This window comes from Podarcis pityusensis (genome assembly GCF_964106645.2).
Source record: "Podarcis pityusensis genome assembly, chromosome: 16".
In the NCBI taxonomy this organism is placed as follows: domain Eukaryota; kingdom Metazoa; phylum Chordata; class Lepidosauria; order Squamata; family Lacertidae; genus Podarcis; species Podarcis pityusensis.
The window spans coordinates 15,492,010-15,514,121 of record NC_138041.1 but is presented as its reverse complement, the minus strand read 5'-3'; the positions used below and the strand labels follow the sequence as shown (position 1 = coordinate 15,514,121).

The following is a 22,112-nucleotide window of genomic DNA, read 5'->3' as shown; positions in this document are numbered from 1 at the left end:
CTGTCCAACCATCTTGTCCTCTGTCGTCCCCTTCTCCTTGTGCCCTCCATCTTTCCCAACATCAGGGTCTTTTCCAGGGAGTCTTCTCTTCTCATGAGGTGGCCAAAGTATTGGAGCCTCAGCTTCAGGATCTGTCCTTCCAGTGAGCACTCAGGGCTGATTTCCTTAAGAATGGGGAGGTTTTATCTTCTTGCAGTCCATGGGACTCTCAAGAGTCTCCTTCCAGCACCATAATTCAAAAGCATCAATTCTTCGGCTATCAGCCTTCTTTATGGTCCAGCTTTCACTTCCATACATCACTACTGGGAAAACCATAGCTTTTACTATACAGACCTTTGTTGGCAAGGTGATGTCTGTACTTTTTAAAATGCTGTCTAGGTTTGTCTTAAGATGCATAGAATCCTAGAACTGCAGCAATGGAAGGACACCAAGAGTTCTCTAGCCCAACCCCCCTGCCATGCTGGACCAGCTAGGTCCTTTTTCAATTTGGATTGAATCTAGTTTGTGGGGGCAACACATCAAAATGCAATGTTTAATTTAAAACTACATGATAAATACAGGATATTTATCGTTAGATTGTGGCTAACGTTGGGCATATACACCACTTCTCAAACTAGCAGTGGGAATTGTACTTGGTGCAGTCAGTGTAAACAGAAATGTGCTATCAGGCTTAATTCTGGAGCGGAGCCTTTTCTGCAGTTCTCTCACTGGCCACCAGGAGGCCCTAAAGACACAACAGAACTTCTGCCTCTGCCTTCCGGGATGTTTTTACCTTTCCCCAAATAGATCAATTGCAGCAAAACAGGATGTGACTGGAAGGTGTGACTTGGAAGAGGGTTGGCCTTAGGCAGGAAGAAAAGGCAGTTGCCCTTACCGGAGCCTGTAAGGCTCCTGGCCACCTGCTGCCACGTCATTTCAGCCCTGGAGGCCGGTGGCCAAATGCAGCAGGATCCCCCAGCTCCACATCACCACCCAACATCCTGCTGCTGCTGAACTTTAGCCGCCTCCTTTTAGGAATGCTTTGAGCTCCACCCAGCTGCCTACAAAGCGCCAGGACAAAGAAAGGCAAGTCCTTGTGCTTGCAGTGCATGATTAAGCTATGGAACTCGCTGCCACAGGAAGCAGTGATGGTCAGAAACTTGGGACAGCTTTAAAAGACTGAACAAATTAATGGAGGAGAAAGTTGTTGTTCATGTAAATATATTACCTGCCCTTCACACTTAACTAGGGTGGAAGGCTCACAGAATATGCAGTACTGTATAGTAACTTTTTCCACTGCAGGAGTCAGTGGAAGACAGGAGTGCCTGGCGTGCTCTGGTCCATGGGGTCACGAAGAGTCGGACACGACTAAACGACTAAACAACAACAACAACATAGTAACTTTTGAGCAAACACCCCCTAGGCTTCCCCTGTGTGTGCTTTGCGGGTGGGGGGGAGTTGTCACTTTAACAACACGGTAACCAAGAAGTGCCCTTGATTCTTATTCTCAGGAATTTTGGGAGAAAACGTTCATTTCCCCACCCAGACCTTGCAGAAAAGTCGCCTTGAAAACAAAACACATCCACGTTGGTTGAGGGACTATATTTTGTGCTATTGTGACCACTAGGTGGCGGAAGGAGCAGGCGCACTTGAATGAGTGAGGCTGTTCCTGGGTATAATTACTGGCCTCCGCCGGCGTTCTAGGATAGTTGCAGGGAGCGTCACGGAGGGACGTTGGAAGAGATTAGCGGAGGTTAAGTAGTTTATAAACAGGAAAAGATAATTAGGTATTCTTAAGCAGTATCAGGAGAGGCAGTTGTTTTAAATTAAAAAGAAAGAAAGAAGCGACTGAATATTAATAAAAGAGGTAGGAACAGATAATTGTTTAAGGATTGTGGGCTTTTCAAAGGTCTCCAAAGAAAACAGATAAACACAACTGCAAACTAAACCGCATTAGGACAGGAAATAATTTTGATTAAAAAGAAAATGGAAAGCAAACAGAAGAAGGAACTAAACCTTTAAAAAAAAAACCCAGGGGAAACGGTTAACTGTTGGCAGATTATGGGCATTTAAAAGTCCCAAAAGAAAAGGCAGGTAAACAAAACTTAACTGAAAAGTAAGAAAAATATAAAGATGAAGATTTTAAAGAAAATCAAGAAAAAAAATATTTGAAGATAGAAATAAAAGAAGATAGAGGGGGGGAGCTATATTTACATTTCAAACTAATTGAGGACTAGTTTTGAATGTAAAAGTAGATGGCTCTGAAGTCTGCTTCAAGCAGAGTGCAAAATGAAGAGAAGATGGCAGGCTTTTGTTTTAAAAGGCAACTAGAGAGAGGCCTTTCCATCTGAAGAAAGGGTTAGGCTTTTGTTGCTGAAGGTAGAAAAACCAAGACTGGGAAGACTTGGAAGAGAGGAAGGAGCCGTAGAAGATAGAAGGGTAGAAGGCAACTTAGAAGAGGATCCAGGAAGAGAGAAAAGGGAGGGAAGGAAAAGGAGCAAAATCTGTAACAACTGTGTCTGAAAAGGATAGCAAAGAGGAAGGAGGAGATGAACAGGACAGAGATTTGTAATTGTTTGCAGCCATTTTGTGGCGGCTTCTCCTCAAGGACTTTGTGAAAGATGTTCTTTTTCAAAGGGATGCAGTGGGAAGGATTTCCTTAAAATATAAGGTGTCAAGGACTAAAATAAGCATCTGATACACCAGCCTTAAAATGGGTTGGCATCTGACACCTAATTCTGAAGTTAGGAAGAGTCGTTCCAGCAGCCAGTGCAAATTGGTGAAGCTAGAAAAGATACCGAAAGCATTGAGAAAAAAAGCAAGAAAACTCCTGAGGGAAGAGCCTTACTTAGCTTTAGATCAAGAATGAAGGAGCAAATATGTGGTGAAGACGGTGAACTTCTCGGTAGTTGGTAACCTAATGGGAAGGCTCTGTATTCTTAGTTTTCCTTGTCAAGGGCTGTTTTGTGGGGTGCGGGGAGCAGGGGTGTTGGTGTTGTAGGTTTCTCTCTTTGCAGGCATAATTGCGCCCGTTGTCTGTTGCCGAGAAGCTATTGCTGAGAAGCTAACAGGCAGTCTGCACGTGCTTCGTTTCCGTCCCACCGGTTCCTGAGGTTAGAGTTTTTTCCATCCAGCCCCGAGAATGGTTAGCTAGCATCTGCAACCCTCCCCAGAATGAGCGAGTCGAGAACCTGGTGGACAGACAGAACACTGCAGGTAGCAGCAGCAAAAGCACCCACAGAAAAAGGGGGGAGAGAAACCAGCCTGTTGGACTCCTGTTGCGGGCCTCCCGTCGAGGGAGGAGGGTAGGCACCCAAATCTTGTTTAGTTTTTGTCCCTTCAGGTGTGTTTGTGAATGTAGATCTAGAGGATTCCCAATGTTCCAGTCTTGATAATTAACTTAAAGCAAAAAAAGGAAGGAAGCCTGTTGAGAATGATTCCAGTGTGGGGGGAAACAGGAGCCTTTTTGAGGAACATCCTGCTGATGGCAGCGCTTAGCAAAAGAGGTGGCCACCTCATGGCACCTGGGAAGGAGCAGCAGCCACTGGAGAGGAGCTTTTGCTTAGAGCAATGTCCAGTCGAGGTTCCTGCCGGGGTCAAATTGCATGTTTTCTCTTTGGAAAGTGCTAAGTATACAACCTTCTTGACAATCAATCATGCTAGCCTTGATGGGGGGAGTGGGGAATGCACTGGGGAGAGGGATAAACACCCGCTTCATTCTAGCCTCTTTGCAGGTACTGTAGCGTCCCCAGGTGGCTTGGTTTAGAACTGTAGTCCTGCAGTATTGTGGCAAGGTCACCACCCCAGAGGCTGGAGCTCTCTTTGCCTAGGAAGAAAGGACAGTGCTTACAGTTGGCGTTTGTGCTGGAGCCCTGGTCGTTCAGCCACTCCTTTCGGAAGAGCTGGGAACTTGAAAGCTAAGTTTTCCTTAGGGGGCTAAAAAGCAGAGAATTCTCCAGCGTCAGTGTGTAATGTGGAAGGGGCTGTCTGGTTGGACGGGGGCGGGGCGGGTTTTAGGGAGGGCATGGGGGATGATAACTTGTTTTCGGATTCTTTTCCCAGGATAATCGTAACATTAGGCCTGGAAAAAAAATAAGATTATTAAGCTTCTAGACTGGCAAGTACTTCTTGAAATATTCAGAAAAGACTTTCCTTCCAAGTAACGGCCAATACTCATGGAAAGGTCTCTGTGAATCCCTTGGGTCCAAAATGAACAGAGCTGCTTCTCTTGCATTCCCTCTAAAGGGCCGGAGAAGAAAACAACTTGCAGATATGGAGGGTTTTTGCGGGGGAGACCTGCTTAGCTAAGAGTTGGCAGGGGTGGGGTTGAACTCTTCATGCCTTTAGTGGTTTGTGGTTTTCTTTTGGCATTTTTTGCAGGTGCTTAATATGTCTTAATGCCACTGTAGAGGCTTCAGGGAGAAAGGAGGAGCTTAATGATCCTGGTGTGGGATTCCTTCTGATGGTAGCTTGTATAATTTTTCCAAGTAAGATTCTGCTTTTGATTGCTTTGTCTTGTGTATGAGTTCCAAGTCTAGGAATTATTTGCATTGATGAACATTCTTGCGTAATGAATTCTGTAACATACTGAAAACAATTCAACGTTAACAATGACAAGACTTAAACAGCTCATGTAAGCAGATTAATGATTAAGTCATACCATTAAAACGGAAAAAAAGATTGTCTAATGCTCATAGTTCGATATGTGTCTTTGTCTTCTACGGGCAGTGGGGGGGCTTGGTAGGGAAACATTTCTTGTCTAGCCCTTTTTCAGATCCGTCTTCAGAATACTAGCCTCAAGGAGCCTGAGAAATACAAGGCCTCATAAGCAGAGGGAGCAGCTTCTTGGTGGAGGATAAGTAAAGGCAGAACCATCCTATGCTATTACTCCTTTGATTGATGGAAAAAGTCCCAGATGTTAAACAAGTGAAAGTCCAGTGCCAACCAAGGGGGGAAAACCCACAAGGTCATAAGCAATGAAGCAGGCAGATTGGAAGTGTGTGGATTGAGTGTGAAATGCCATGATGATATTCTGTGAAATTCCCAAAATCAATGCAATGAGGAGGAGGAGGAGTTGGCATTAAAGCAGTGAGAGAGATCCCATTTCTTCAGTGTGGGAGCAAAATTGAAAGAGAATCTTCAGGGGAGCGGCAAATAAGCTTTCTACCAAAGTGTGATGCCCATTCTTTGATACGCAATATTGCTAAATCTTAATGGAATTGGAAGAGAGAATAATGTGATGTTGAAATATTCCTAAATCTAAATGGAAACGAAGAGAGAATAATGCAAAGCCACGCTAGTGTTGGATCAAACGTGTGTTGGAGAGGAGAGGAGGCGCCTTGTGCTGTTGTCCTTCTTTACCTCAGACAGGTGCTCGGCACTCTTAAGGAGAGGAAATGTGCTTCGTTCCATCGGGGAGCTGTATAAGCGAGCAGGCATCTGTTACAGATAAGTTTTACCTATTCTGCCAGAATTGCATATCAGAAAGGTGGGTGGCGTAATCTTTCCAATTTGTGGTAGGTGGCGGAGTCATTTGGATCAGCCCTACTGGCTGCTTGCTAACCACGCTTCTTGCTGGGTTGCCTGTGGCCCCCAGTTGCCCTCAAAGGGGGAGCTACAGCTCTACTAATCTGATGATCATGCTTTCTGTTATTTCCTGGGTGTCTGGGCCTCGCCTTGCCCACTTGATAAGAGCAGACCACTATAGGTGGCGCATCCCTGCCCTTTAGAGGGTGTATTCAATGCCAGTCCAATCACAGAAGCATGCAGCAGAGAGCAAAGTAATGGTAGCATTCAAAGCACTTGTGCAAGACCTGCTAGAGGTGGCACATTAATACACTTGCAATAAAATGACCAAAGTACTCCAAGAATAGGAAGTTGTCGTCTTTGTTCTTAAATAAACCATGCTGCTGTTGATGTTGCTGTTTGTGAATCGCTCTCGGGTTGTTTGGTGGGGGTAGGGGGGCATTCTTGTTGTTCTTTCAGACTCTTTCTCCGTGAACACCCCCGTCTTTATTGGACAAGCACAGAAATTGAACGGAAGACTGGTTCTCTAAATCAGGCAGGAAATCTTTGCAGCCTATTTTTCCTCCTTTCCCCATTCCACTGAGGCAGATGGTAGATCCAGGCACTTGGCATACAGAGGTTTTGTAACTAAGGAATATGATCTGACCAAGGGAGGAGTTCTAAAATGCTTAAAAGTAGACCAGTGGGGGAAAACACTTAGCGGTTTGGGGTAAGTAAATGCCTAAGTTCACATCTTGCAGCTGAAGAAGCTGTGTTCTTCCCAGAACTTGAGCCTTGGCAATTTTACCAGGCAAAAATCCAGACACAGGAGGAGGAGGACAGAATTAGTACAAGTGTGTACATCTGTGTACTTTAAACCAAAGATTAACACTTGTTGGTCTTGCCTAGCCTTGCCTATGTAGAAACTTGCATGCCCCTTTGATATGCTTGCCATCCATCTCCTGTAGTGCTAGCGCTCTCATCTCTTTCCAGTTAACAACATGCAGGGCTGGGCTGAGGGGGGTGATATGGGGGCAACTGTTTCAGTGTCTTGTTTCAGAGGCTTCATCTCATAATGCCTAGACCCTAACGCACCATTTGTGAAGCTGCTCAGGATGATGACTCTCTCCTGTTGCCACATTCTCTGTGCGCATGTGAAGGCCTTTGCAGTGAGTTGACTGACGCTCGTACACTTAACAGCTGTTCTGACTTGATCACCTTGGGGGTGGTGGGAGGGGCTCACATTGTCCCAGCTCTTCTTTTTTGCAGACTTCACAGAGAGAAGCGTGTCTGAAGCAGATCTGTTCAGTTGGCAAGTAATAAATGATGGCAGTGTGCTTGATCTGCTTGCGTAGAGAATATGAATCTGCCTCCTTTCCCTTGTGTGGAGTAGTGATTGTTGAAGGAGAAATAAATCGCTGAGTGACAAAATGCCTGTGGTTTGAAAGGAGCTCTTGAATCCGATGTCCAGTAAAAACCCTGCCGTGTAAACGCTCGTTGTATGACTGAGAGACACGTGCATTTTGACTGTGCTGCTTTAGGTAACCTGCTGTTTTGTTCTTCTTTGGCTGCTGGGGGAGGGGGCGAGGGTACTGAAGCCTTTAAGTCTCTTCCAGATGCATCTTCACATCTCAGACACCAGAAATAAAACCCTTCCAACCCAACAAACCATCAAGAAGCGAACATCACATTCCACCAGTTAGTGGTCGTATTTTCCGTGCAATGCTTTTGTGTGGGTCTCTCCTTTTTCAGTTTCCTCACAGTTTTGAGCAACAGCACACAACACCCCAATAAAGCCAGCTCTCCTCGAGGAGCCACAGAAGTCATGGCAGTAAGAAACAGTTGTGGTCAAAGCACTTTTGTATGGGATGAGTGGGAGGGGGCTGGTGACAAACCAGTGTCTCTAGATTGCTTTTCACAGACCAGTAGAAGGAACTGCCAGACACAAGAATTCACACTTCAATGGACAAAAGAACAGGTGAACCACATTTTCTCTCTTTTCACAGCAGGAATCATGAAGCCAGAATGTTAAGAGACTGGGAAGTTTTTAATGCATCTTCCCCTTCTGCCTCTGTAGGTTCAGCTTCATGCTGAAACCCCAATCACAATGGGAGTAAATACTGTATGTAAATTCCATCCTTAACGGATGCTTGAGGCAATGGTGGGTTGAGACCCGATAAGCTTTAACAGCCGAAAGGGATCCCCACTGAAAGAGGAGCTTCATGCTCCGAAGCCTCTCCAGACACCTTGTAATGCCTAGTTGGAGTGGAGGCAGAACTAATGGCAAAGAATTGAAGAACCTCCTGAGAAGACTGGCTTGCCCAGTGTCATTGGCAGGATGGGGCCCTTTGTGATAACTCTGCAATGGGCTGGCAGAATTGCCACCAGACTATAAGGTGTCTGTGGCCATGGTGGTGCTAACACTGAATCATGGCCATCTTTCAGTTTTTTAAGTCACTGACTTGACAAGTGCTTTAAGAGGTTTTGTGGGGGGTGGGATTATGCCGCAACCCGCTTTTCTGCTAAGCATCTTCCAGGAACAGCTATTGCGCACATAACTCAGCCAACACAAAGCGTTGACTCCATACTAAAGCTTGGATCCTCTCCAGTACTTCTGTTCTCAAGGTAATCCCTTAAAATACCAATTTCAAAACCAGAGCTAGCAATCGGCTTGTTTGGCCAGTAACCTCTCACTCCAAAGCTAACATCGCAGTTGAAGGAAGGTAACTACTGAAACCCTTGACGTTATCCGAGAGCAAAATACTGATGATATGACAGGCACAGACTCTGAACAAGTAAACATCTAAGTGCCGTATGATAAAAGCAGTAACCAGCGGTTGTACGTGTTGTGATCGTGAGACATAATGGGTGGGTACCATGTGCTTGGCTAGGCAGATTTCCAGTTGTGATCCACAGAGTGGCATTGGGGAGGGTGTTGCAACTCTTGTGCTAAGACTCTTTCAGGTCGCAATAAGGGAGTAGTCAGAAGCGGAAGCTTTATGAAGCAGATTCCTTCAAATCTCCAAATCTCTCTTAAGGTTTTTCTTTTCCTGAGAGAACAATCTTGTGTTTTCTCAGGTTTTGCTTTTCACCTTGCTGCATTACAAAAAAAAAAAAAGCAAAAGACACTGGTGGTCGGCACTCCTGGTTTCCAGGATGGGGTTCAAGTCCCTGCGGTGTCCTTGCTTGCTTCCAATGCAACTCCTATATGTTTCACCTCTTTCTGTCCTTTCTGTGCTTTTGTGATTTAGCAAAGATTATAGGATGTGATTTTACTGATAGATTTCCTATAAGGACATTGCATATGATTTAAACACAGTAAGAATTATATTAGGCAATTGCTCCCATTTCATCAACTCACTATTTGTGTGTGTGGTGCTGGCAAAATTGTCATGCTCACTTCTGTAGGTTTTTGATAATAGGTAGGGATTCTTCATCTCTTTAGATCAAGGTGTATAAGTATGGTGGGATATGCTGCCTGCTTGAGTTGTGATTTTGCGGTCTGAAACATTTATGTATAATAAACCAAGCTTTCTTTCTTAACGTGTCTCAAGAGTCTCCACCCCCATCATTCTGCCCGGACGCAGAGGTCCAGCGCCGAGAGCCTTCTGGGGGTTCCCACCCTGCGAGAAGCAAACTTACAGGGAACCAGGCAGAGGTCCTTCTCGGTAGTGGCGCCTGCCCTGTGGAACACCCTCCCATCAGATGTCAAGGAAATAAACAACTATCTGACTTTCAGAAGACATCTGAAGGCAGTCCTGTTTAGGGAAGCTTTTAATATTTGATGAATTATTGTATTTTACTATTTTGCTGGAAGCCGCCCAGAGTGGCGGGGTATAAATAATAAATTGTTGTTGTTGTTAATTTGTTCGCCTCTAAACACTACTGGCTTGCCTGCCTGGCATTTAAAAGGTCTTTAGGATCGCCAGCCCAGAATAAGATAAAGTATCGGGTGTCAGGAGTTTTATTTAGGCAAGAATAGGGGCAAACACATTCATGAACTTACACATATTATAACCCCAGCAAAAGACCCCAAACCCTCTGTTGGTGTGTGCAAATGTATGAATACACGTTGGACACGTATGTGGGTTTAGACACATACTGTTACAGTTCCATTTCAAGTCCAGTGAAGAGCCATCCAATGGTGCTATTTTCCTTTATTGAGCTTTTATTAATGCCCTTGAATTTTCTGATGTATGGGAAGCCAGGCTATAAAGTCTATAAACATTAAAAATGTGGAGAGGATCAAGATAATGGATAGGAAAGAGAAAACAAATTCAAGTGCCAGCTTGGCCAATGGACAGAGATAATGTAAACCTAAATAAAAATCTCAGACTTGATTGAACATGAAACATTTAATGCTTTTATACATCCCTCATAAGATTTTCCAAGAGGGTACATAAGGAATGGAACTTTTGGTGCTTGTGAAGAAAAAAATGTACTCATTCTCTCTAGTTGAGTTTTCCCTGTTGCATTGATAATACAAAATAAATATAGCAAGATTTTCTCTCCCTATATACCCACTAACTCACCAAAAACACTTTGTTCTGTCAGAATCAAACCATGGCCATACTCATGCTTTTGGAAAGGTCCAGTGATGAATGAAGTATTAAAACCTTTTGAAGAAGAATAATTAAAATCCTACAGGAGCAACATCTAATTCTGATTTTACATGGCAAGCCAAAATATATTAACTGGAAAAACTACAGATTTTTCACTGGATAAAAATATAATAAACTAGCTAACTAGTCTATATAAAAGTGTCTTTTGAAAGCATCTACAAAAGATAAAGACTAAGTAGAAATTGAGAAACTTTTATTTTAAGGCAGAAAGAGTTTTTTTTAAAAAAAAGTTATCAAAATACTCTGTGCAGTTTATAAATATGCACAATTTTGAGCATACAATCTGGGGCAGCATTTGCGATGGAGGTAAACAAATTGCTCAGTAATGGCCCATAGCTTAAGATGCATTGTAAAAGTTAACCGATAGCAGCCTTGTACCTATTCATGCAGCAAAAGGCACTTAGCTAGGTGATTTCTAATATTTTTCTTTGCTGTGAAATATAACCAAGAAAATAGGTTTGTCTGTTTCTTGACCCCCTGGTGTTAAGGAGGATGACTGCAAAGAGGAACTTTACAAACAGCTTCCTCTTTGAAACCCTAACCAAATTGACCACACCTGCAACACATATGCCAGTGACTCTGGCCTTGGATTCCAAACCTATCCTAGGTGCTGTGAATGACTTAACATGCCTCTTAAATAAAGTCCAAAATGTCTGTCAAACACCCATTTAGTTCAAGGGTGGGGTACATGTTGGAGAGGGGCCTCCGGTTGTTTCTGGACTGCAACTCCCATCATCCCTGACTACTGGCCATGCTGTCTGCCGGGGCTGATGGGAGTTTGGAGTCCAACAGCATCAGGATTCCCATCCCTGATTTAGTGTTTGAAATGAAATACATTTTAATGCTTTCTGACCTTGCTCTATAAATATGCCTACTGGTTCTGGGAGCCATTTTATTATGTGACTAAGAATGCCTCATTTCCATTATCCAAAGAGTACCACTTTTAAAACAAAATTACATTTTATATGTAGATTACAAAACTGAGGGGCGTCAACAGAGGGCCATGGAACAGATGCAACCATTTCTTTTCAACACCAGTTTTTAAGGAATGCGTCATTTTCAGAGTCCGTTTCCTCTCAAATGCTCCTGGGTGGTAAACGCTGCTTGTACATCCCTGCAATAGCTTTGGCTGTGCTGTAGATCATCTGTCGACGGGACATGCCGGTGAATGCAGAGTGCCAATCCGTTCTGTTGACGTGCAGTAATTGCTTCTCTATCACTTCCCCCACTGTCACCAACAAACCTGACCATCTTAGGTTATAATCCTGAGGAGTTAGACTTTGAGCCTGTGAAATAATTTAAATCGGGAGTGAGTACAGGGGAAAAGGAGAAGCACCCAAGCAAGTTCAACCTCCTCCAGAGCTATACCGCCATAGTTCAAAGTTCATTAAAAAGCATAAATAATACTGCTGTTAGCAGTTGACTTAACAAGTGTAACAGTCAAAGTTTTATAGCGGCTATAAGTTCTATAGAAATTCTATAGAATTTAAAGTGCTGCTAGTGAAATTTGTTGTGAAAAGAACCTCTGGTTTAACAGGCTAAGGGACAACAGGAACACTTTATTTTCTCCTTTTCAGGAACAAATTGGCCAAACTTTCACCCAGTAACAGCAGATTATAGACATTTTTTCACAGCACCATCAGTGCCCATGACTAGGTTCTCTGAGATGAGGTTGAAAGAGCTGGGTACGTTTAGCATGGAGCATAGACGGCTAGAAGGCTCTCACATTTGCTTTCTGTTGCTCCAGAGGGTGGAAGTGGAACCAATGGGCCCAAATTGGAAGGGGAATCTCACTAAACATGAGGAGCCTGCGATAGCTCAGTTGGTAGAATGAGACTCTTAAATCTCAGAGCTGCAGGTATGAGCCCCGCATTGGGCAAAAGGATTCCTGCATTGCAGGGGGTTGGACTAGATGGTCCTTGGGGTCCCTTCCAACTCTACAATTCTGTGATTCTGAGCCTCCTGGCAGTGCAGGATGTTCAAAGGTGCCTCAGAATGAATGAGGCTGACTCGCTGTGGTTTCTAAGCCCTCCAGCCTACAGACCATCTTCTTAAGGAACATCCCCCAATGCTTATGCCAGCTCACTCACAAATGTTCAATATATTAAGCGGTATAGATCTCAATCAATCAAATGTAATCCACATTATTTTTTAAAATATATGCAATGAAAGAGACACTAAAGGTGATAGAATTTAATGACAATCATTTTTAGAAGTGTGTACAACTAGAGTGATATTCTGGGGTTCTTGGCTACCATCCCTTAGAAGAGGCTTTACCTGCTGCGTTGGAAAAGGATTCAGCCCCTTAGAGATTAAAACTTACCTGTTGTACATATTCCAAAGGCACTGGCGTTGCTTGTGTAAATGTTTCGAGGTGAATGCCATGGACGGGATCTTCAACAATTAGGCAGCCAATATCAAACCACCTGTTACAGTGACAAAAAGTTTATTATCAAATCATATTAAATACGAATTCCGCATATTAACTGTCTAGAGAGCTTAGTAGTTTTGAAAGGCAGGCAGCCAAGGCACCTCCACTAACACTTTCCCTTTGGAAACAATTTTTAGTTTTCCCAGCCAAAAGCTAACAAGGAAGAACTAGCTTTTTTTCCAGAATTTATAGTCACGTTCCAAACTCTAAGGAAGTTAATTACAAAATGTCAGAGGTCTGTTCCGGCAGGGTTTTGCTTGCTAAACATTGCAGGATCTGGCCACGCTTGAAAGTGAATTATTTAATTATGGGTTATGCAAACTATGCCCAGTTTTAAGCACTAGGGACAAGAGGGTGAATTATACCAAGCAACTGCAACAGGCAGACAACTCTTATTCCAGCTCCTGTTTAGAGTATCAACAAGTCCTGTGGATATGATACTAATTGACTTTTATCTTGAGTAACATGTTAAATGGCCTTACTTGTCAGGAAGCAATTCCGCAATGAAATTTTCCACAGACACGGCAGGCTGCTTCTCATGAATGACTCCTGTCCTGCGCAAGCTGTCAATCCTTTCTTGAGCTCCCTAAAGGACAAGGAAAAGAAGCAGACAATACAGTCAATACAGCTCTCATTCAGTACTTACTGCTTGCGATGAACCTTACCCAAAGGCAAAATCAAAGATCTGAAGTAAACCAACTGCAAATATTCAAGTTTACAGAAGGGAAATGGGACGCTCAACTGCAATCTCAGTGTGTCTTTGGTTCCTTAGTGACCAAGTCCTTATTTTGTGCTTTTATAAAAATGGATTATGCTTTGTTTCATTTTTGTAGATTATAAAATGTAGTCGTGTGAAAAAGAAAACATTGCCAAAGAGTTATTAGGTGCTACATTGTTGTGTATGAAACAAGTGAAGGCACATTTTAAATGATTTTTTAAAATATCACAAAAGTGATACAAATCTCCAGGAAACGACGGCGACTCGCCTTCAATCCAGCTGCGTAGCCAACTGGCTGTGGCGCAATGTTGGACTGCCCAGCTTCTCCTGTAACTGTGGCCATTCCAAACACTTCCTGAAAAGCTTCTCTTACAGCAGCAACCTTGACTTCTTTAGTAGAAGTGACAACAATGTCCAGTTCTCCCCCAGATTCTATAACAAAAAAACATTAAAACATAATCCTATACAGGCAGATACATTCAGACCGTGGGGTGGGGTGGGAGAGAACTTGTGTTTGCCAGTCAGGATCCCTCCCTTTTCTTGGCAAAGCAATTATCTGGAGATGGACCAGGGTGCATATTTATTGTCATCTTTCACACACGTGTCTCAAGGCAACGCACTATATATATTTAAAATGGCACAGAAAACAGCAGACAGCAGCAACTAGCTTTAAAAAAACTATACAATGCAGACACTCATGGCAGACACACACACACACACACACACACACACACACACACCAGTCTAGGTGTTGACCGAACAAAAATGTCTTCAATTCTTTTCTGGAAGGTGCAGATAGCAGGCACATATCAGGACAGCTGCAGCCATACTAAAAGCCCTGCATCATGCTCTGCTATGGTTTAGTGAGATGTGAATAAGCGGCTTCCATATGGGGTTACCCACTCCCCCACCTCCTGCATGGCCAAGAGTCTGGAAGCTTCCACAATGCTGTTTGTCAGGTCATCTAGACCAATTGTTAATCCTCATTATGGTTGCCTTCAAACAAACCAACTTCAAACCATGGCTTCAGGAAGCCAACTTGTTTAAACTAACCATAGTTAAGACTGATGACTGTTCTAGGTCTGAATGACATGCCAAGCTGTGGTTAACTGAAAGTGGAAGCAAAATATTCCCCCCCACTTCTTCTTCCAACCATGTGTGAGAAAGAGGGGTGAGTGGGGGAGCACATAAGGCTGGGAGGAGGCCAGCTAGACTCTTTCACTCCTCACAAAACCAAATGCAGCCATTGGCTGCTACAACCACTTGTCCCGCAACTAGATACCCAATACTATCATATTAGCGGCCGTTGTAACTTCCTTTATGAGTTCACTCTTCAAAACACACCGGGAGCAACATCAGTGAAGATTGTATTGCTATGAAGATGCACTTGGCAAATCTGCAAAATGCCTCCACTGGCTGTGTGGCCTGATGTTTGCAGGAGGAGCTAAGATTGTGATCCATCAATTAGAAACAGAAAGAGACAATGTCTCATCAACCAACAACCCCAAAAGAGAGGCTTTGCTGCAGCCTAGGTTTGTGAGGGCCCTGAGTAGGATGAGTTGCATGCTGCCCCCCCCCCCCCAGGCCCACAGGCTTTCTCCACTTACTGATATAGGGAGCCATGCCAGGATCCAGAGTTGTGATCATTGTCTCCATTGAGTGCTTGGTTTTATCCAGCACGGACTTCACCACAGGATTCCCTGCCACACCCTGCAGGGAAAAGGCACAACTCATTCAGCTCATTTTGCTCTCAAAGCTATGCCTGATTCAGCCATTTGCTTCTTGCAGATGTTGTATTTCAGACCCTCCAAGTGTCCCTAATTTCCAGGGACAGTCCCAGATTTACAGAAGCTGTCCCAGTTTCTGATTTGATCCAGAAATGTCCTGCTTTTCCTTAGGACACCCCTACTTTCATCGGAGAAATGTTAAGAGGGGACATCTCTATTTTCATCAGAGAAATGTTGGAGGGTGCGGCATTTTTTACTTTGAGGGTGGCTCTGGGATTGCTACTGAGGTGAAGAGCGGCTTGTCAATATCTTATACAAGTAAATATATGACACCAGCTCAGGGAATGCAAAATACAAGTAGAGAGAGTGAGGGCACGCATGCTAGCCCCACTCTCAATATCTCTGTGTGCCCATGTGCTCAAACTCAGAACAGTCTAAAAACTACAGTGGTACCTTGGCTTGCATATGTCTTGGTTTGCATACATTTTGGATTACAAACACAGCAAATCTGGAAGTGCGTTTCCCGGTTTGCAAGCTTTTTTTGGATTACAACCCTTTTTTTTTTGGATTACAAACAAATTTTTTTGGGAGGCCCCATTGGCGAAAGCGCGCCTTGGGTTACAACCTGTTTTGGTGCACAAACAGACCTCCGGAATGGATTATGGTTGTAAACCAAGGTACCACTCTATTCTCATGGCTACACCACCAGCCTAATTTTTTTTTTTACTCCCCCCTCCCCTCCTGCTCTGTGTAGCATCTTGCCTGATAAAAGGATCTGGAGAACTCAAAAACCTGCCTCACTTCTGTAATATATGCTTGGTCACAAAGAAACTATTGTCTGACTGGGTGATTTGGAGGCTTTTCTTATGGACCAGCAGCACAGCTACCTTTGCTTTTCAGCCTTACTTTGATAAAGCCCCATAGTCCTCCTCCAGCAGATGCGTCACTCTGCACGACAGCTCCCCGGGGGTCTTCGTGTTCCTCTGGGAAAGTAATTGAAGAGCCTGCTCCAAAGCCAGGTGCCAGTGGGGGTGGCCCACAGGGCTGCTGTGATGCTGGGCCAGTGAAGACACCTGAAAACCAACAGCGAGGAAACATTTTGCGTAACCCACCATGGTTCGCAACTGCTGTAACCTGCCATTTCTTATTCAACAATTAAAACAATACTGAACATCTTCAGTTTTCCAGAAAAAAACCTGTTTATGTCGAAAGACCTTTACCAGTTTAAAGACACAATTTGAGTTTAGAGGTAACTGTACAATGGAAGAGACTGCCACATTCTGACCACGTAAAACTAGTGGCAGTTTCAACCCTCACACAGGCCTCTTTCCAACCTCCATCTTGGCAAGCAAGAGGCATTATCACAGTTCAATAATACCTTGCTTTTTATTATAATATTTATTAAGTTTTCCAATTTAATAATCCGATAAAAACCACATTAAAACATTCCAAATTACAATACAATAAAAAAGCCAAATATAAATGCCGAATTTTATATCTTTGGGTGACTTCCCATGCTGTGAATTTCACGAAGTGCTGATCATCTAATATCACATTGCTTTTCTTAATTAATCAACAAGCCATTCCGATGTTATCAATAACACCTTCCAGCCTGGCTAAAGTACCTGAGGAGAGCTGGTGTGAGAGGAGGGAGGGGGAAATGTGCACTGGGGAACGTCTTAAGGGCTGTATATATCCCACAGCCTAGAAGTCAACCTCACGCTTGCAATACAGTGTTTGTGGGTTTAAAAAGTGGGACCAGGTTAGATCTGTAAGACCAGGTAAGACACTGGTCTTACAGATGGGGCCATTCTGACCATACCATGACCCACATAGCTCCATCTGATGTGCGTGTGGAGAGGGAGTGTTCTCTGTTGTGGAACCTGTAATGTGGAACACTCTGCCCAATGAGAACAGGTGAGCAACAACTGTTGGGTGTTTTCACAGTCAACTGAAGACACAGGCTTGCTTTGACCCTTACTACTGGTCTCTGGTGTTTTATTGTGTTTTAAATATTCTGTTGGGAGCTGCCCAGAGTGGCTGGGGAAACCCAGCCAGATGGGAAGGGTATAAATTATTATTATTATTATTATTATTATTATTATTATTATTAAATATAAATCAGTGATGATTTTACTCATGTAAATTGTTTTTCTTGGACATTATTAAGTTTTATCGCTATGTGAATCACTTTAGTTTTCCATAATTGAAAGGCAGCGTAGAGAACATTTAATAAATAGCATTTAAAAATAAAAGGGAGGAGGGAAGGCAACCCACGTGAGCATGGCCTACATAGATATGCACTTCCTGGTCAAGGTCCACGCATGGTGGGGCAAGGGTGCAGGAGCCAGCCCCAAGCCATTTGGAACCAGCCAGCATTTCCTGGGAGAGAATCAGTACTGGTTTCCTTGGTAAAACAACAACCAATATAGATAAACTCTTGTTTTAAAAAGCCAAGCAAAAACACTATGGTTACCGGTGACTGCAGGTGCAGAAAACGAGGGCATCAGGGGCGTCTGTGGTGCTCGTCCCGCATGGCCTTTGGTGATGTCGTGGGTCGATGCCATAGAAAACCCTGATATGGGAGGACCAGTGGGAGGGGCAGAAAGCACAGGGCCAGGAGTTGAACTCAGGGGTGGAGGGGATGAGAACTGGGGACGGGGGCTGCTGAAAGGGGACGAGGCGACTGGCGGTGTCATCATGGGTGGCCTCGAGGTCCCAAGGGAGGCACCCGCTGAAAGTGCCATGGGAGGCACGAAAGGCAAAGGCACCGGGGATGTCGTCATGGATGGAAGAGAGGAGCCTGCAGATGGCAAAGGTGAGGAAAATGGTGCTTGGGAAGGAGGAAAAGAGGAGGGAGGAGGGAGGGAAGGAGTTAAGGCTGAGGGCGAGAGAGAGGAAAAGGAGAAGGCAAGTTTTAGTTGAGGGGCTTTTTAAAACTTTTAGAATGATACAAACAAAAGAACTGCAGCAGAATATTAGAGCTAAAACATCTTATATTTGTAGCAGATTAGCAAATAACTTATATTAAGGAAATAGCCCAACAGGTAAGAAGTCAAAGATTAACCATGTGACACGACACAATGCATAGCCAGCTCTTCCTGTGCAAGCAAAGGTTTATTACTGAGCTGCAAATATTAAGCATTTTCAACCAATGAAGTTATAATTTAGAGATCAAACGGCATATGTTTTAAAATGCAATTGAAGCAGGTCATTGGATTGAAATGTTAACATGAATTTAAGTGACACTTTAAGCTCAAATGAAAACCCTCCCCAATTAATTAGTGTGGCTGGCAGCAAGCAAAGGCTCCAGACCCTTGAAGTTAGAAGAGCTCCTCCTTTCCTTCTGAAATACCTTTTCTAAGCTCAATCCACTTTTTGATCTAAACTACCACTCTGACTTTGATCTGGCAAGACATGGCATGTAAGATAGCACTCGGCTGAGAGCAGCATCTCATGCGTGCACTTTCCCAAATGCAGATGTATCTTGAATTCTGCTTTCTAGCCATGGGTGGGTGTGTATCAGTGGTTCCATTCCTGTCAATGGTGTATGCTGGGTTCATATGCACATGTGGGCATGCATGTGGGTTCAGACATGCACCTCATAACGCAAGGTGCTTTGATGTCCCAACATCGGCCCATAAACCAGCTATTCCCCCCGTATCCTAAAATGAATGTCTGATACCCCAGCACAATTTCATAAGCAAGAAATGTAATTCTTAGCATCTGCTCAAACTCTTTGTGTCAGCTAAGGAGCTGTTGGGAGGGGCAAATAATAAAGTATAAAGCTGTCTGCCACCTACACGTGTATTTATATAGTCACAGCTTTCTTGACTTCTTATTGTATTCCTCCCTGGGACCAGCTAGCGAAAGGTGAGTTAGAAATAAGCAACAAATTAAATACTTAAAAAATAGTGTGGAAAAGTTTATTGGGCTGGGTCCAGATTTCTCCTGAGCAGAGTTCCCCTCATGGGATGCTCACCTGGAAGTGGAAGGACAGATTACTTCTGCCAGTCTCTTCTTCCCTTGCAGCCCCCTAAAATGCTGCTCTGAATGTTTGCAAGACGCTCCAGAAAAGGTAGGACTACAAAAGGGGCTAGCAAAAAGACCCTCCACCCCCACGTCCAGCAGGACCCTCCACTGGATCCGAGTCCCTTCCAGAAGAGGAGCCCTTCTTTCGTCAAACAGAAGGAACTGCAACCTTTCCTTTTACTGACTCAGAACTACTAAATTTAAAAGGAAAAACCCACATGTGAACAAACAAGACTAGTCACTGATGAAACACTTATACCTAATGAGACTGGGGCAGTAGTGGTGGGTACAGGGCCTGCCCCCGCTGTGCTCAGTGGGGGCGTTCCAGGTGGAGTCGTCTCTATCCCGCTCTCTTCCATCATTTTCCTTCAGCAACACAGAGCTGGAAAGAAAGAGAAAATGGATTGAAATGAAACAAACAGCTGCTGCATCGTGTACATCTAGTACTGGCTGCTTAAAACTGCCAATTTACAGGACCAGCAATAGGCCAAACCTCTGGCAGTACTTAAAATGTCAGTACTCAAAGTCTGACTCAGAGGTGTCTGAACTTCCAGTGTGTTCAGACACACAGAAGAACAACAGCTGGTGCAATTTTTCCAACCTGGTGCCTGATAATTAGGATTTAAAGTGTGGGTGCATGGACAACAATAAAAGTTATAATACACATAGTCGAGAAGCTTCTCAGCAAAATTCTGAAGGGGTTATTCTGAAGATAAGTTTGTGTGACCCTCGAGCCAAGGAGATAAGTAATTATACAACCTTTAGAAGACATCTGAAGGCAGTCCCGTATAAGGACGTTGTTTAATGTTTTATTATGTTTTTATGTATGTTGGAAGCCGCCCAGAGTGACTGGGGCAACCCAGTCAGAGGGGTAGACCATTAAAAGGTAAAGGGACCCCTGACCATTAGGTCCAGTTGTGGCCGACTCTGGGGTTGCAGCGCTCATCTCGCTTTCTTGGCCGAGGGAGCCGGCGTACAGCTTCCAGGTCATGTGGCCAGCATGACTAAGCCGCTTCTGGCAAACGAGAGCAGCACACGGAAACGCCATTTACCTTCCCGCTGGAGCAGTACCTATTTATCTACTTCAACTTTGACGTGCTTTCGAACTGCTAGGTTGGCAGGAGCAGGGACCGAGCAATGGGAACTCACCCCATAGCGGGGATTCGAACCGCCAACCTTCTGATCGGCAAGCCCTAGGCTCTGTGGTTTAACCCACAGCGCCACCCGCGTCCCAATTATTATTATTTAGGATGTCCCTATTTTCATCAGAGAAATGTTGGAGGGTATGGTGTTTGGGGGAAGGAGAGAGGAATATTTAGTCCAGGCATCCTTCATCAGCCTAGCCTACCTCACAGAGCTGTTGTGATAACCTGGGGCAAAATTCACCTTCTCTTAGCCTAATTTACCTCACAGGGCTGTTGCGAGGATGGAATTGGGAGGACGGGGTACCCACCCTGAGCACCCAACCACCCATTTGGGTCAGGTATGAATTCTGGGCCTTGTACTGTCTAGCAACCAACCAACACTGCTGGCGGGGTGGGGGGGGGGGTGAGCCAGCAAGGAAGTGAGAAGCAATCTCCCCCACCCTTCCTACCTTGGCTCCCTTTGTACAAGGGTGGGGAAGTGGAGGCTCCAGGCGTTGAGACTACCAACTCCCATCATCCTCATCATCCGCGACAACTGTCCAAGCTGGAGACGATGGGAGTTGCAATTCAACAGCAGGGTCCGTCTGTCCCCCACCCCACCACCCTTGGTCCTTTGTATACTGCTGAAGGAGGCCGGGGGGGGGGGGGGTTAAGGTCGCGTTTAAAGAACTACACTTCCCGCCATGCACCGGGGGCCGCTTGCCTTGCGCACGCGCGCACCGGCATCTGTTCTGCCACGTCTTTGCGCCCCGCTCCCTAACTCAAAAGCTCTTCTTCTCCGTTCTACAACCCCCCATCTCTTCCCTCGTCCCGTCGCCCTCGCTCGCGTGGCCGTTACAGGCAACGGCCGCAGCAGCCGTATCACTAATAGTAGTAGTAACAGAAGCAAAAACAAAACCCACCTAAGAGTAAAAGCACCTCAGTCCCTCACGCGTACGCTTCCGCCCGCCAGCCCCTTTTTCCTCGCCTCACTGAAACGGTGGCGGGTAGGGAGGAAAGGGGTCGCCGCCGCGGCCTCCCACAGCCCGCCCGAAGGGGAAGCTCTTCTTCGCTCTCCCGGCTCCGGGGACTCAAAATGGCGGGAGGCGGGACCGGGGAGGCGGCGGCTTCAGCGGCAGCCGCAACAGCAACCACCTCCTCTCTCCTCCTCCTCCTCTTCCTCCTGGGGACCTGCCACGTTCGCTGCGGCAGCGGGGAGGAGCAGCCGCGGGGCGGGAAAGGCTCGCGCCGCCTCCGCTTCTCTCCGCCGCGGCGAACCTCGCTGGAGGCTTGGTTCCCTTCATCGCACCTGCTGGTTTCACGGGGTTTTTTTTCAATTAGTTGGTATTATTATTATTATTATTAGCCGATTTTCCAAATTCTATTATCTCCTTTAATAATTCTAATATACCGAATCTATAGGGTTTTTCCAGGGTTAAGACAGTATCATCCAACAAAAGCTTTTGTTTTATAATTTCGTTTGCCCACTTTTCTTCCCCTATTTTTGTCATTTAGTGGTTTAGTGGGGAATGTCATGAGACAGAGACCCAAACTTTGTACCCTGCTCAGTTATAAGAAATATTAAAATCATTGCTTTTGAGTTTGTGGAAGGGGGGGCAGTAAGCCTTATGGTGAGATAGTTTTTAATTACTGGCCTAGCCAGTCTTGCTTAGGGTTGCCCTATTTCAAAAAGTAAAATATTCCTAGTGCGCACAAATTTCTTGAGCTTTTTTTTTTGAAACCACCAAAATTGTTTTGGGGAAGCCTAACCCAAAAATAGTGCTTTAAAGCTTTTGGAGCTGTTTCCCCTGTTTTTTCCATCGCGTTGCCATACATCTGGGTTTCCCCCAGACTTTTAAGTGATTTCCGCCCAGACACTGTTTCCAACGGCCGATTGCTGGCTATGTCCTGGAAATTCCAGACTTATGGCAACCTTAGACTTGACTTGTCTGCAGAATACAGAAGGGTGTTTCT

The 22,112-nt window shown here is 44.8% G+C and overlaps 1 protein-coding gene across 3 annotated transcripts; it reads right to left on the bottom strand.

Moving 5' to 3' along the window:
• Positions 1–9,824: 9,824 nt before the first annotated feature.
• PRRC1 (proline rich coiled-coil 1) lies at positions 9,825–21,342 on the bottom strand. Of its 3 annotated transcripts, none has more exons than XM_080985871.1 (9): positions 21,062–21,342; positions 19,274–19,396; positions 17,459–17,863; positions 15,889–16,055; positions 14,863–14,965; positions 13,520–13,687; positions 13,020–13,119; positions 12,430–12,532; positions 9,825–11,392 (listed from the first exon to the last, which is right to left on the bottom strand). In XM_080985871.1, exons 2-9 carry the CDS (start codon positions 19,374–19,376, stop codon positions 11,183–11,185), a joined length of 1,359 nt encoding a protein of 452 aa, XP_080841997.1. In that variant the 5' UTR covers positions 19,377–19,396; positions 21,062–21,342; the 3' UTR covers positions 9,825–11,182. The 3 variants fall into 3 exon arrangements, with proteins under 3 accessions (XP_080841997.1, XP_080841998.1, XP_080841999.1); XM_080985872.1 differs by lacking the exon at positions 21,062–21,342 and adding an exon at positions 20,609–20,763; XM_080985873.1 differs by lacking the exon at positions 21,062–21,342 and adding an exon at positions 20,401–20,505.
• Positions 21,343–22,112: the final 770 nt, after the last annotated feature.